At 35.7% G+C, this 16104-nt stretch overlaps 1 protein-coding gene across 8 annotated transcripts in view; it reads left to right on the top strand.

Moving 5' to 3' along the window:
- Window positions 1-16104, top strand: part of Sec71 (ADP ribosylation factor guanine nucleotide exchange factor Sec71) — a 46968-nt gene that overhangs the window by 19176 nt on the left and 11688 nt on the right. For 6 of the 8 annotated variants that reach the window (XM_069310511.1, XM_045757391.2, XM_045757395.2 and 3 more), the window contains 15 exons: window positions 337-496; window positions 969-1126; window positions 1583-1673; window positions 1985-2135; window positions 2565-2716; window positions 2906-3034; window positions 4415-4544; window positions 5771-5932; window positions 6108-6376; window positions 7685-7860; window positions 8140-8312; window positions 9280-9440; window positions 11002-11154; window positions 12073-12180; window positions 12639-12671. In XM_069310511.1, the coding sequence (XP_069166612.1) occupies window positions 337-496; window positions 969-1126; window positions 1583-1673; window positions 1985-2135; window positions 2565-2716; window positions 2906-3034; window positions 4415-4544; window positions 5771-5932; window positions 6108-6376; window positions 7685-7860; window positions 8140-8312; window positions 9280-9440; window positions 11002-11154; window positions 12073-12180; window positions 12639-12671 (2206 nt within the window). The remainder of the gene's footprint in view (window positions 1-336; window positions 497-968; window positions 1127-1582; window positions 1674-1984; window positions 2136-2564; window positions 2717-2905; window positions 3035-4414; window positions 4545-5770; window positions 5933-6107; window positions 6377-7684; window positions 7861-8139; window positions 8313-9279; window positions 9441-11001; window positions 11155-12072; window positions 12181-12638; window positions 12672-16104) is intronic. The other 2 variants (XM_045757394.2, XM_069310509.1) reach the window with 1 other exon arrangement.

Raw genomic sequence — 16104 nt, 5'->3', positions numbered from 1 at the left:
TTTGTGAAGCTATTTCACTTTGATGTTCCTAATGGCAAGATCACGTGTTCTCATTGGAGAGGGTCATGATAGACAGGAATGGGGGAACATATTGCACTGGTGCAATGGATCGTTTCAACCCTCCCGGTTAGGTGGTCATGCTGGTGCTGTGGAACCAGTGGAGAAAATCTTAACTCAGGCCAGATGTACTGGAGAATATTTTTGACTGGAACATGCCTGGAAGTTGTGTGTTAGTTTATGAAAAATAACTATTATTTATTTTTGGATTTATAATACTTCTTTCAGCAATTCGTTTGACCTCTCAAATCGTGTTCATAGAATGTGCGTTTTTGTCAGGTTTAACCGGAAGCCGATGCGCGGCATAGCATTCCTCCAATCTCAGAGGCTCTTGGGACCTACTCCAGAAGACATTGCCAAGTTCTTTCATGATGATGACAGATTGGATAAAACCCAAATTGGGAACTTTCTTGGTGAAGTAGACAACCTTAATAAAGAGGTGGGTTAATACTAGTGTCAGTCTATTTAACTACAGTATGCTCTAATCCATTATCATTTATTCATCACACTTTGTGTTTAATCTTTTAAATTCTCACTGAGGTTTCAAATATAAACAAATTTTAGGGGCTTTAAATAATCAAATAGAACTAAAATTCTGTTTATAAGATTGAAGAATGTGAAGTATTTAAATTTCAGACATCCATTTCTTTGTTTGCAGTTTATATGGAAGGTTGGAGTTAGTACATATGGTCTAAATTTTATGCAGTACATTAAAGCCTGTATAATCTAGTTTATACATAAGAGTGGTAAAATAACTCAGAATTGAAATTTATATGCGAGATCTTTCACATTATTATAAATTTACTTTGGACTAACTGCATTTGTTTTCCTTTCAAAAGGCACATGGAAGTGTGTTTTATTTGAATAATATAGTAAAAGTATTCATAGTTTCTCATTGTATGTGTTTTCAGACAATGTGTGCATATATTGACCAAATGGATTTTCACAATTGTGAATTTGTGCCCGCTTTACGGATGTTCTTACAAGGATTTAGGCCACCTGGAGAGGCTCAGAAAATTGATCGGTTGATGGAAAAGTTTGCCTCGAGATACTGCGAGTGTAATGCCAAGTAAGAGTTTCAGCTTTTTCTAGCTTGTTTTAGGGATACTAATTAACCAAAGATCTATACAGTACTGCAGGTTAACTGTTTTATGTGCCGTAGTGTAGTTTAACCCCACTACTGCACACCTGTTAAAAAAAAGTTAAAAAAAAAAGTTAAAAAAAAAATATTTTTCTTTGTAACATTGTTATTATGTATTCCTTGATCATGGTAAATAAAAAAAAATATTGTATGTAGCTTGCTTCGGCTGTGGTGGTGAGACCACAGCCGAACCAATTTACAATGCAATTTGCAATTACAATGCAGCCGAAACAATTTGTTTACAATCATAAATGTACTGTTATCCAAATTTGTTGATTATTGAACATTATTTAAATACAGTACCAATCAGTAAAACAAATTATGTCAGGCTATCTTAATACATTCTGGATGGGACAGTAATTGGCATGTATTTATCTTTTACAGCATTGGACTGTTTGCTAGTGCGGACGCTGCGTATGTGTTGGCCTTCTCCATCATGCTGCTTACTACAGACTTACACAATGTCCAAGTCAAGGTAAATGTTGACATATCTGTATACAGTACCTGGTAAATACTGCTACCTGTTGTGTCTTGGTTAAATTACGTATCATTTTGATGTTTTGAGAATATTTGTTTAAGATTGGGTGGTGTGAAAGCAAGAAGGGAAGGGAACTATCAGGAGAAATTGTCAAGCCATTACGACTATATAGCACTTGGAGGGGATCAGGATAAGGATTCCCCAGAGGTGTGAGAGTGGTGCTTGACAGTGACACTGCCATAAGCCACCACTACCCTCTTAGGCTACTCCCACAACATGCTGTAACTAATGATTATTATCCTCCACAGAATAAAGTAACAAAGGAAGGGTACATCAAAATGAACCGAGGGATCAATGATTCCAAAGACCTTCCAGAAGAGTACTTGTCCAGTATCTATGATGAAATTGCTGGCAATGAAATCAAAATGAAGGCTACTTCTACGAAATTGGGAAAACAAGGTAAGTGGCTGAGAAAGAGAACTAGAGTTTGGTAGCAACATGCAATACAGATAACAATAAGATAAGTAAGAAGATGAATAAAGTAATAACATGCAATGTCATTTAAATTTTGTCTTTATTTTGGAATGTTTTCTACAGTATTGAAGTTTTAAAAGTTTAAGTCGTCAAATTATTATAAATGCCTTAATAGTATATAGTAGATAAATTATTATAAGTTCAGAATTACATGTACAATAGGGCTCAAAAAATGGGATTACTGGTTCTCTTCTATATATATAAACAACTTTAATTTGTAAGCATCAGTGAGGTATACAAGTGTTAAAATCAGAGCATATATTTAATTAACATTCTGCATTGTTGAAATTGAGAAGATTAGTCAAGGAACATGTAGGAGAGAGAGGTTGAGTAGTAATCTTTTATTTTTTTCAGCTGTTGCAAATGAGAAGAAACGTAAGTCACTATTTAATTTAGAGATGGAGACTATATCAATAACAGCGAAGTCTTTAATGGAAGCAGCTTCACATGTCTCTGCCACCTTCACTCTGGCAACCCATGTTGAGCACGTCCGACCCATGTTTAAGGTGACTATTTAATATTGTATTTTGTAATGCTGTGTCACATAAGCCTATCCAAAAAAAAACAAATTAGCTATAAAATAATTTGTTTACTCTGAAATCTTGTGGAGAAAATTTTAATTCGTACTTTTTATATATGAATGCAGAATTTTATTTCGATCACCTTCTCATTTCATTTGTGATTTCTATTTGTAGATGGCTTGGACACCATTCCTGGCTGCATTTTCAGTGGGTCTTCAAGACTGTGATGATGCAGAAGTGGCATCCCTCTGCCTGGATGGTCTTAGATGTGCCATCAGAATTACTTGCATATTTCATATGAAAGTAAGTAATTTAAAGCTTTTGGTATGTACTCTATATAAATACTGTGTCAAGACTAATATCTTCCCTCTTTTCACTTTCCTTTTTCAAGTGTCCCTCGAGGAATTAGGAATTTTCTTCACATGCATTCCTTCATTTTCCTAATCCAGAATGGTGTTTTCTCATCCCATTTTTCATGTCCCTTGTATCTCACTTCTCTTGAAATCTTGTCTTTCATTTGCTTGTCTAAACTCTCGTTGTATTATTTTGTCTTCCATTGTATAATTCTTGCAAAGTATCTGATCATCAATCTCTTTGCACTAATGCATCTTATCTCTCTCTCTCCTCCCTGGTATTATGTTTATATCCAACTGATATTATATATATACATAAAACTCTTATTCAATATTATACTATTCATAATGTCTCACTCTACTTGTTTCATAAAGTAAAATTTACCACTTTTGCCTCTTGAAAATTACATTAGTCTTTGCAGATTTTTCCGCTACTTGTGAAGTTGCTCATGGCTAAATTTAATGGTAAATTCTTGTATTTTCTCTTTATTTGGTACCAAATTAAGAACAGAGACTAGTTAGCAGACTGACTATAGAGAGGCATTAAGTTGAGAATTGATTGTGTTAAAGATAACATTTTGAATGTAAGGACTTTCATGAAATCTAACTCGGAGAGAACTGACTAATTATAAAGGTTTAAGTCAAGCTCAGACACGTGAGGGTTTCAAGCATTCCAAGTATTTCATAATGTTTATTTAATGAGTAGTGATTTGTCGAGTTGTCTAGGGTGTTAAACAATTACAATTGGAACAAGCTACACTATTACAAAGTGTATCCAAGCAGTACACTTTCTAGGTCTACTTTCTACACTTGCCTCCAGGTCGGACACTAGAGCTACATTTTACACCACAGATACATCATGGTGAGCACTGTAATGCTTAGAGGAACAGTGTTTACACCACAAATGTCAATACAGTATACACAATAGGCAGCACACAAGCTGATAATCCATGTCATTGTTAATACATAACTATGAAACACGGGTTCATGCACACAGGTTATCTTCAAATTTATATGCTGTCATATGTTGGCAATACTGGTATAGTGGTCTTATCTGATCCCAAAGGAAGACCTCTTACAGTTTAGTTTACATCCATGGTTATCCAGAGCTGGAATGGTCTTATCACCAGTGAATATAACATTTTTATAAATTTGCAAAAACCATTTGGAAAAATTCCCTTTGATGCCACTGTTTAGAATGTCTCCTGCCTGACTGCCTATGATTCTTGTCCAGACAAAATTATCTTTGAGGGTAGCCCCATTCAAGAGCTCAGAACAATACATTAACATTCCAATAGGTAACTAATGTCTTTTCATCTCATATTTCAAGCTTGAAAGAGATGCCTTTGTGCAGTGCCTCGCCCGATTTACACTCTTGACAGCTAATTCACCACTAACTGAAATGAAAACCAAGAATGTTGACTGCATCAAAACTCTCATCACAGTTGCACATACTGATGGTAAGATATGCACCTTGTGTATTATAGTCATGTTAAATATACAGTATAGTATGACTGACTTTGAAAACTCGTTATTTCTTGCTCAGGTAAAAGCTTTGTTTATTATAAGTGTGTGTGTGTGTACGTATACGCTGTACTCTAGTTTTATTTGTGAATTTAAAAGTACTTTAAACTTTCCTCAAGTGAATGTTTAATCATTGTCCATATTCTAAAGCTTTGACACTTTATTTTGTAGAACAATTAACGGTTTAATAAAGGAAGATAGAGCTGTATACAAAATATTAACCTAATATATTAAAGGTCATATGCATCCACTTTCTGAATACTATATATATAGAATTAAAACTGTTTAGGAGGAAAAGAACAATAATTCTGAAGTAAATTGTAATAGTACAGTTTTGCCACTGAAGGAAGGTGAGTATGAAACTAATTAGCTGACTAAATACTAGGGGCATGTGATTCTAAAATGAAATCATAAGGTTCGTCAACATCACCGTTACAACAGAGATACATAACTAACCTGTACTGATACATGTACTAACCTGATACATAACTAATTCCTACCAAGCACAATAAGACCTTAATTAATAGTTATATATTCTATGAAAGTGCAAAAGATGAACTTCATATTTTACTTTGTTTTAATTGGAGATAATTTAATGGACAATGTTGAGCTTGTTTTATGAGACGCAAATGATGGCAGATTATACAATCGTGTCGTCATTTGCTCACAGAAGCATTCTTCGCTTTTAACATTCTCTCCATGTGTTCAGGAGAAATATTGTTAGATAAAGTTTAAACCATTGGAAAATGGAAAAATATAAATATGCATAAACTATAGTTCTCTGAATATTAAAACTACCGTACATGTTAGAAAAGGCAATCCCTGTTATTAAATGTAAAATAAATATTTTTTTATGTTGCATTTGACCTCGTAAGAAATAATGCATTAAAGATTATTAAATCTAATGTTTTGTATTCAGTGAAGTATTCATTTGGACGCCCCAAGCACAAATCTCAAAAATAAAGGAATTGTATAACTTTATAATAGTCCAGGAAGTCCAGGACAGACTGACATGTTGTCACTTACTGCATTTTTAGATTTGTGGGTTGGGTGTCTTAATTTTCAACCCTGTTATTGTGACTTACTGTCTCCATATATTCATTTGTACTTATTTATTATATTTTAATAACAATTACATTTTTTCTTTCTTTTTATTTTTTAGGAAATTATCTTGGAAAATCCTGGTTGGAAATCCTAAAGTGCATCAGTCAACTAGAGCTGGCCCAGCTGATCGGGACCGGGGTAAAGCCTCAGTACATAAAGGATTCTGGCCTCAAGATGCCGCATGAAACTTCCAACTTCCTTGATGCCTTTCCAGAATTCAGTAAGTTCTAGTAAAACCTTAAAAGGATTATATGCTCAATAGCAGTGGAAAATATTGCAAGATTTGTATCTTTACACAAGATACAAACTGGCGTAAAAATAATTTTGTCTTCGTTTTTGGGGAATGTATTTTGGTATGTGGGGTTAATTGTTTACTTTCTCTTGAATAATTTCAGTTACTGGTGAGCAGAAGAAACTGGCTCACATTAAGGAGTCCATGGGGGAAACTTCTTCCCAAAGTGTTGTCGTGGCTGTTGACAGAATATTCACCGGGTCTACACGATTGGACGGAGATGCTGTGGTTCACTTTGTCAGCGCCTTGTGTCAAGTGTCCCTCGAGGAATTAGCCGCTCCCTCACCACGGATGTTCTCTTTACAGAAGATTGTCGAAATTAGTTACTACAACATGGGTCGCATCAGGCTGCAGTGGTCCAGAATATGGGAGGTTAGAAAACCGAATGTTGTTTACTATTTTTTATCATCATCGTTAAGATGTCAAGTACAGAATATTCTTGTACTGTACTTTATTTTGGGAACTATTATTGATAAGGATGGCAAAAGATGTGAAGAAACTGAAGTAGAATTATAGGGCCTTTGAATTCTGTGGTACCCATATTTTTTGCTCTAATTCTAATAATACTGTATGTAAGAAAGAACATGTAGATACATCTTAGTTTTTCATATAAAAATTATTATATATATACAAATGAAATGAAACACCAAACTTTGTCATTCTGATGAATCAATTTTGTAGACAGAATAGTTATAAAGAATGGTTAGTGTGGCGGTTGTCTTGGCTTATTTCATCTTAATTAATCAATTGGAATTGAAGGGAATTTATAAATTGTATTCATAAGCTCCACATTTCCTTACATGAAGCAAAAGTGTGCCTCAACATTCCAAATCTCATTATAGTGGGAAACTCTCAAAATCTAGAAAGATTATTCCCAAATAAGAATAAAAATAAAGGTTATGGTAATAACCGTAAAAAAAGATAAAAATGGATAAAACCTGGATAACCTGGATAAAAAAAAAGGTTATGGTAATAACTGTACTGTACAGTATTTACAAATTTGTTAAAGAATAGAGATAGGGAAAAAAGACGGGGAATTATTTGTAAACAGAATTAAACAGAACTAGAGGTCACAGTTACAAATGTAAGAAGAAAGAGTACTGAAAGATAGACAGGATGTACTTGTGCAGGCGATGAGGCACAATAACGTGGCTGAAGTATGTTGACCAGACCACATACTAGAAGGTGAAGGGACGACGACGTTTCGGTCCGTCCTGGACCATTCTCAAGTCGATTGAGAATGGCCCAGGACGGACCGAAACGTCGTCGTCCCTTCACCTTCTAGTGTGTGGTTTGGTCAACAGGATATACTTGTTTACCATAGGTGGTAGTTGCAAGGCATATACTCCCAAGAAGAGATTGTGTGCACAAGAACTGAAAATTATCAAATTATTTGTCAACAAAAAAAAAGATTGAAACTTGAGCTTAGCTCTCTGCTTGTAACTACAAATAGGTACTACTGTAACACATGCAGACTTTCATTAGTTGAATTGGGGATGTTTGTAATTAGATTTATTTTGAAATGTTTATGTCTGCTCCATTGATAATAGGTGGCCCAGTCAACCAATTCCTGCTTGATTCATTGCTTAAATAACATTTGGTTTTTTTTAGGCCGTCTTATAATGCATGCATGTTAACCAGTTCTGTAGTCCAATATTTGTGTATTAAATACATTCCCAGGTACTAGGTGAACATTTCAATAAGGTTGGTTGCAACCCCAATGAAGAAATTGCCGTGTTCGCTGTCGACTCTCTACGTCAGTTATCGATGAAGTTTATTGAAAAGGGAGAGTTCTCCAACTTCCGTTTCCAAAAGGAGTTCCTTCGTCCATTTGAGCACATAATGAAAAAGAATAGGTAGGTTGATCGCAAACTTGGCAGAGACCAAATGCCAGGTGATTCTAGGCTCCTGGACTACTATGTAAGCTTTCAAAATTTTGCAATTATTTTTAAAGTACTATATATAAAAATGTAATTTAATTTTACATTAACTAATTTATTCCATTTGCTGTTAATTTGAAATTCACTAAAAAAAAATATTTTTCCCCCCCCAAATTTATGGGACTCTACTAATGCTATACTGTTTATGCTTATAAATAGTATAATTTGATAGTGATGTGTATTTTCACTTCCCAGGTCACCCAAAATAAAAGACATGGTGGTCAGATGTTTAACACAAATGGTCAATTGTCAAGCGAAGAACATCAAATCAGGTTGGAAAAACATATTCAGCGTCTTCCATCTTGCAGCCTCCGACCACGATGAAAATATTGTAGAAATGGCCTTTGAAACTACAAAAGAAATTATATGTAAGTACTGTACTTATTTGTTCAAATGATTCCATTTTAAATACAAAATATTTGTGCTTACTTGTCTGTGCTTACCTGTCATTGAAAATGGGGTTTGGATCTAGCTCTTTATGCCTTATATAGTTTTTTTTTTAACAGCCGGCATGCCCTGTATTACAACTTTGAAGTTCCTAGATATATGTCTTATTTGTTGTTGATGTATGGATGGAAATGGCACTGATAATTTCTTTGAATGCATCCCTCTTGTCAGCCATGGATACAGTACAGGGTGTAAGAATTTTCATGTGTCTCAACAGCTCAATTGTGAATCCAACTTCCATCAATGTCCCCTTTTCCTACCTTCTTGTAATTTAAATAGGTTATCCTTGTCCAACTTGTCTATTCCCATCAGTTTGTTATATGGAGTGATCATATTCCCTCTTTTTTATTCTATCGTTTAAGGTTGAATTTACTTGACTTGGTAATTCACTGTTGACCTGGTAATTTTAATTCACTCTGTTCTGGTATCAGTATAATTGAAAATATCTACATACATTTTTTGTGTTTCACTTGATGCAGGTTACACCCTGTTGCTGCATACCACAGTAACGTTCTCATGTAAACTGTGTGTGTGAACTTTTTAATTACGCAATATATGGGAGTTGGAAAAATAATCATGTATCTCCCAATACAGTTGTAAATAACATTACTCTGTTTTCCACTTAATTGAGTTAGGAATAAGATAATGTATGTAGGCTAACAAATTGAAACTAATTCTGTAATCATGATTGTTTTTAAAAAGGCGGCATTCAAATTTTAAACCTTTTGTTTCAAATACCGTAATGTTCAGTAAATTAATTTGTAAGCCTTGAAAATCATTCAAACCCCCCCCCCCTCTCACTTCATATTGTGTATCTACTGTGAATATTCTACTTTTATAGTGACACCTATTTAATAATTTAGTTTAAGAATAGCTTTTCTCTTTCAGCTCAAATCTACCAAAAATACTTTATCACAGTGATAGATTCATTTCAAGACTCCGTCAAGTGCCTGAGTGAGTTTGCCTGTAATGCGGCGTTTCCCGACACCAGCATGGAGGCAATATCACTTATTAGAGATTGTGCTAAATATGTTGATGAGAAACCACAGGTGAGAGCTTTATTGTGTACAACAACAATTCTGTGTTTGCAAGTGTAATGTTGTATGCTGCTGTGTAATCTCATTTGATAAATTAGCATGAATAGTTTTTGTATATGGCACACAGGTTACTGTTAATAAAATTATTGAAAGGGTTTAATAATAAGAATGTTTCTGACAAGTAGGTGAAACACCAGATGGACTGCAAAATATTGTAAAGGAATGTGATGGATCATATTCCAAGAAAAAGTTGAAAGTAAGTGCCATTGAAAACAAGGGATGGCTTTCTTTGACAGTGAATGAGCTGGAAATATAGATAAATTGACCACCAACTGTATGAACAAAGTTCAGTTTATGGTGCCATGCACTCCAGGGAATCCTAGCCCTTTTCTAACAAAAGAAGGTGTTGAACTGAAAAAGTATACTTTAGTTGAACTGATTGGACATACAGAAGTCAGATGTTACGACAATGCATATGAATAGCAGAACCTGCTGGAGGGTAGGATGAAAAATTTAAGTTTTTAATATTGGCATGGGTGTAAGACAGGGTTGTGTAATGTCTCCCTGGCTCATTATTAAATTAATTAAATTAATATATAATACTGTATATGGATGGGTGGGTGAGGGTAAGAACACCTGGAGTGGGAATAGAAGTGGATTGTGATGAAGTTAAATTGTTATTGACATGTTTGTACATAATGGGGGTGTTCTTTGCTGAGAGAGTGGAGGAAGTGTAAAAGATTGTGAATGATTTTGATAGTGTTTGTGAGAAAAGATTGAGATGATGTGGATTTTTTTGGGATCTTATAGTGGTAAGGCAACATGATTTGAGCTTCAGAATGAAGTTGGGAATATACGGTGGGAAAATTGGTAAGTTTTAAATATGTAGGCCAGTAGCATTGTCAGATAAAAGTAGGTGAAATAAGAGAGAGAGAGAGAGGAGTGATATAAGAAGAGAATTGAACATTATAAGTAAATGGAAGTAATGTCATAATGGGAATTAAGGATTAATAGAACGTATACTCCTCCCAGTCCTGATATGTGACAAGTGGCAGTGTGCTTATTGAGTGCAAGCAGTGGCCGTCAGTTTCATGAGAACACTTATTTGTTGTATGTGGAATGAGTATTGCAATGAGGAAGTATGAGTGAAAAGGCTGAGAGAAAGAAATGTGTAGGAGTACAACTGGTGAAATTCAATACATATAAGTAATATGGGCATATTTAGTATAGATTTCCTTTAAATTTGAATTTGTGTGTATTAATAAGTGTTTATCACTTGCATGATTTTCAAATAATCATGCACCTGAGAGGTTTGTAAATTGTAACATTATTGCAGATGAACAAATCCACAAGAGCCGTGACGAGGATTCGAACCTGCGTCCGGGAGCATCCCAGACACTGCCTTAATCGACTGAGCTACGACAGGGTTAACAGGGTTGAAACCGAAGTTCTACTGAACTTACTGGATCCCAGTACTGGATACGGACGCAGGTTCGAATCCTCGTCACGGCCCTTGTGGATTTGTTCATTTGATGCATCACGTTAGTGTGATCTCTGTGTGTGATTATTGCAGATGTTCCGGGAGCACAACTTGGAGGATGTGACTGTGTGTGCTGAGGATAGAGTATGGGTACGAGGTTGGTTTCCCATTTTATTTGAGCTCTCCTGCATCATCACCAGATGTAAACTGGACATCAGAACCCGTGCTCTGACAGTTCTGTTCGAGGTAAGTTTATCGATGGCTGCTTTGCTTAAGTCATCTTCAAGATAACTTGATACTGCATTTGTCATAGTTGTGCCCTCATTCTCCACTCGAACCCAATCACTTGGACTGGATAGTAAGGCGATGGTCTCACTTGGACTGGATAGTAAGGCGATGGTCTCACTTGGACTGGATAGTAAGGCGATGGTCTCACTTGGACTGGATAGTAAGGCGATGGTCTCACTTGGACTGGATAGTAAGGCGATGGTCTCGCTTCTTGCAGTTTGGCATTCAATCCCTGTTCGTCCAAGTGGTTGGACACCATTCCTCTCCTCCATCCTATTCTAAATCTTTATCCTCATATCCCTCCCAAGTGTTGTATATTGTAGTCATAATTGTTTAGCACTTTCTCCTGATGCTGTAATTACCTTATACCTCCACTATCACATCTTTTTCTTTAATTTTTAACTATTGTGCTGCATCTGAAGGACATGATCATAAAGTTCTGCATGATGACACATAGGAACTGTTGCCTTAGGAAATTTGTCAAATATACCAGCTGCGTATTAAGCTCATACCATACTAATGTTTCGCATCCTCACAGTATATTATGATGAGGAAAAATAATTCGCTCATACAACAATATTCAGTAATTACATTTTTCCTGTCATGTTCATCTTAATCAAGGCTTTCAGTGCACCAGCCACTTCCCTGACTTAATTTACTCTCTCACCTCCACGTCCAAACATTCGTCTTTTATTGAGTCACGGCTTACGTATTGAAGCGTGCCATGAGATTTCAATACTTTTCCATTCTCTCTAATTTCAAACCTAGAATTTAGTTTAAGCTCCAAATAATAAAAACTCTTTCTTTCTCCTTAACAGTTCATGATGAGTGCTTAGGTTTCAAATCAGTTTAGATTTTACCCTTATCTACTTACAGGTTGTGAAAAATTATGGAGGGTCATATTCGTCCCACTGGTGGAAAGACCTCTTCCAGATTGTGTTTAGGATCTTTGACAACATGAAGTTGCCGGAACAACAGACTGAGGTATGCCTCGGAACTCTTGCATACTTATAGTATGCTACATGTGTACTATTGATTGGATCCTATAAAAAATATTAATTGTGTATACGAATATGATTGTTTTTGTTTAATATGTATTCTTTTGATTATTCTTTGCATCTTCACATGAATCAATAATTGTATGCATGTTACTCATAGGTTCCGTCTTTGACTTTCATATTAGTGTAAATAATATGCGCTCTAATAATTATCAATGCAGTTTTCGAAGGCTTTGTTGATATACAATATTGTAGCTCTTTATTACTCATTAATTCTAGCTTTGGTGTTAATTATTCTACAGTACTGTACTTCATTTATTTATTTTGTTTAGTTAGGAATTATTTATTTACGTTACCTTCTCCAGTGACATCTAGGTGGGAGGTGTAATAACAATTAAACTCGTGTTTCTTAAACCAGACAATTGTGCTTTTCCTTCACGACAGAGTGCAGTGGAGTTAACCGAGAGGCAGGCCGAGGTTTGTGGTTGTGCCTTGCAAGGCTGTTGGAGTTGCTAATGTAATCTGTTGACTGATGCTCACATTAGCAGTATGCATGTTAATAACACTACTAACCCTAATCCATTTTGGGAGTTCACATGGCCTTGGTGAGGTTCATATTTGGGAGTTCACTTGGGCTTCATAGGGTTCATATTGGGAATTCATTTGGGCTTAGGGTTCATATTGGGAGTTCACCTGGCCTAGGTGATGTTTATATTCAGAGTTTATTTGGGCTAAACAGGGTTTATATTGAAAATTCACTTTGGCTTAACAGGCTTCATTTTTTAAGTTTACTTGCCCTTGATGAAGTTGATAATGAGTTCACTTGGGCTTAGTGGAGTTAATATTGGGAGTTGACTAGGGCCTCATGAGGTTATTAAACATTATGTCCTGCTCATGAAAAAAGATGTACTAAAACATCTTTTGATCTATTTTTCTCTTTGGGTAAGGTTGGGAATTTAGGAAATGGTAAACAATGTTAAATTTAACTAGATTCCTCACTAAAATGCCATGAGGTCAAAGCCATTATTTACAGCATAAGATGAGACACATTAAAATGTTGGTCATTGCACACATCATTAAAGTTGTTGTTAATACCTTACTAATCACTGAATCTCCAGTTATTTTGACCTACTTATTGAAGATTTCAAACTGTGCAGAAGACGTCTTGAATACTGACTACTCTAGGTAGATACTGTATGCAAATACAAGTAAAGTTGTTTCATCTAGATTACTAATTGAAGATAAAATATGATTCTAAAATGAAAATGAAGTAAAAATTAACTTTTAGCGATTTGTTAATGTGTTTCGTTAAAGTATTGACTGGGATGAGCATGGTCTTTACAATTCCAGAAAATAAATGTAGAAGTAGCCAGCATTGGTATGTCCTGCACTTAGGCTCTCTGTCAGGTATACCAGTCAGTATTTGTCTATGTGCATTGTTCTTGTAAATCTTGTTATTATATATATAATAATATATTGGTTACTAATTTATGATGAACTCCCAAAATGTGGAATACATGTTTGGATGGACTGTGCCGAGGAGTACATCAGTAGCATTACATGTTTGGTTTGGGGGGTGGTGGTGGTGGTGATGGTTTGTGTTTTGGTGGTGGCAGGTGTTCTAATGGTGGTAGTTTGTTTGGGTGGTGGTGGCAGGTGTTTCATTGGTGATGGTTTAGGTAGTGGTGGTTTGAGTGGTGGTAGGTTTTCAAGTGGTGGTGGGTTGGGGTCATTGTTGCAAGTTCATATTAAGAAAAGATCATTCACCAGAGCTGTTAGGGAACATAAGTGTGAAATAGATCGTTAAAGTAATTTTGTGTTATGAATAATTATTTAGATATTACTAGTAAGTACAACATTACAGTATACTTGGAAAATTGTTCCAGGGTACAGGTCCCCCTTTCTGATCCAAAATGACAAAATAATTACAGGAACTGAATTACCTCATTGCCTGAAGTGTTATCGAAATCAGGCTTGCAGAACTTCGCCAACCAATTAAAGCAATTCTAGTGGAATTGGGAGATTATTTCTGTAAAGTTTATAGAGAATCCATGCAGATCACATAATTTCACAACAGGCTAGCTTATTGATAGCAAAATTTTTATTTTACGAAATGGGATTTTCTCAGTTGTGAAGCAGAAGGCAAGCATGCTACTAACTACACTGCAGGCTTTAAAGAAAATAGAAGTAGCATCTTAAAACTCTGTCCTATAATATAGATTAAACACCGTGACAAGCAACGAAAGCAGCGTCTAGGAAAGAGGAGTGTTATATAAGATTGTACGTGATGTGTAAAATTTATTGTCTTTGATTATGAAAGTTGTATGAATACCATCAATAGTGATGAGAGTATTTGAATTTTTAAATGGTCTTGATGAGCAAACTTGTCCAGTGAATTACACCTTGTTGTTGATGACTGGTTTGTGAAAAAAAAAAATCCAACAAGACGTAAATCTTGCTCTGAAGATTTTGTTCATTTTTTATCCTGCTCCAGAGTGTGGACCACACTTACATGATATCCTCACTAATGTTAAAGATTTATTTTTGCCTCCAAACCCCACCTGCTTGAGTCCAGATACTAGAAGTTGCAGAGGGATCCAATAAAGCATTAGTTTTAAATTTTGGAATAGCTACAATATTGACAATGCTATTAAGTATGTAGGATAAAGTACAGAGCAGTACAAAGCACAGTATGGCACTTGGGGGAAAGTGTGAATGGAGTGTATCCATGATACCACAGGATTCATCAACACATTCTCCAAAATTGCAAAGATTGAAAGTTTTTGCCGAAGAATTTGAGGGAAAAGGTTCGGTGATGTGTAAATGATTAATGCATAAAATTTTATTATACATGTGGGTGAAATTGGTACTTTTAAACGATTAAGTGGGAAGCAGATGAAGGAAATGCTTCCCATTAAGTACAGTACTGGAGATGTGGTTTCCAAAACTTGGGGACAGAAGGCGTGTTAAGCTTATTGAGTTTATCCTCTGCCAGTGACTGGCCTTTCCTGTGATGCAGCCCACAAGAGCTGCCTAACTCCCAACTCACAGTACCTATCTACTGTTGAGTGAACAGAGGCATCAGGTTAAATAAAACGTTGCCCAAATGCTTCTGGTTTTTCTGTGGGAATTGAATCCAGGAAATTTCGGCTGTGAACCAATTGCACATGGCACTGCGCCTCAGGTGAATGGTGAGGCTGCCACATACCTAAGCCAATATTGTACCCCAAGGTGCTTGATATATACAAACAATTATTAGAAGTCCACATAGGATCAGAGGGAACAAAAGTAAAGGGAAAATAAATACGAAACAAAACAACATGCACATGTACAGCAGGTGTGCATTATGTAAGCAACAGGCCCAATGCCGAAGTGGAACAGTCTTGCTATAAAGAAAACAATTGTCTTAATAATATTAGGTGATAGATATTTTCACTAGTGATATGTTGATGGTCATTGATGTTGCAATGGCAGATATCATTAAAACAGTGGACTTGTATATAATTTGTACCAAGTACTGTTTGCTGGGTTGCATTTGACTCTGTGATATGGGAGTCTTGTAGTGCCTTCATGTTAGTCTTGCATGCAAGTGCTCTACTAACCTACTATGTACTCTTAACATGTAGCAAGAATGGTTGCAACAGTTGAATTGTGAGGAGAATGAGCATTATTAAATGGAGGTCTTTTTGTCCTGTCATGCTCCTTGGAAATATGTATATATTTTGGGTTACATATAGAGGGTACCACCTTCAGTTGCATTTGTATTGTCCCTCGACCTCGAAGAAGACGATATGCAGCGTCCGGGGAAGCCTTCTGGGGCACCCGCATGTACTCTCGCATTATCTTCCCCTCCTCCTCCTTTTTTGGGTTACTGTATATTACTATTAGATTTGTAATTATGTACACTATA

The sequence above is a fragment of the Procambarus clarkii genome, chromosome 67 (genome assembly GCF_040958095.1).
Source record: "Procambarus clarkii isolate CNS0578487 chromosome 67, FALCON_Pclarkii_2.0, whole genome shotgun sequence".
Classification (NCBI taxonomy): domain Eukaryota; kingdom Metazoa; phylum Arthropoda; class Malacostraca; order Decapoda; family Cambaridae; genus Procambarus; species Procambarus clarkii.
Note: the sequence above shows the minus strand (reverse complement) of the source record. Positions and strands in the feature narration are given on the sequence as shown.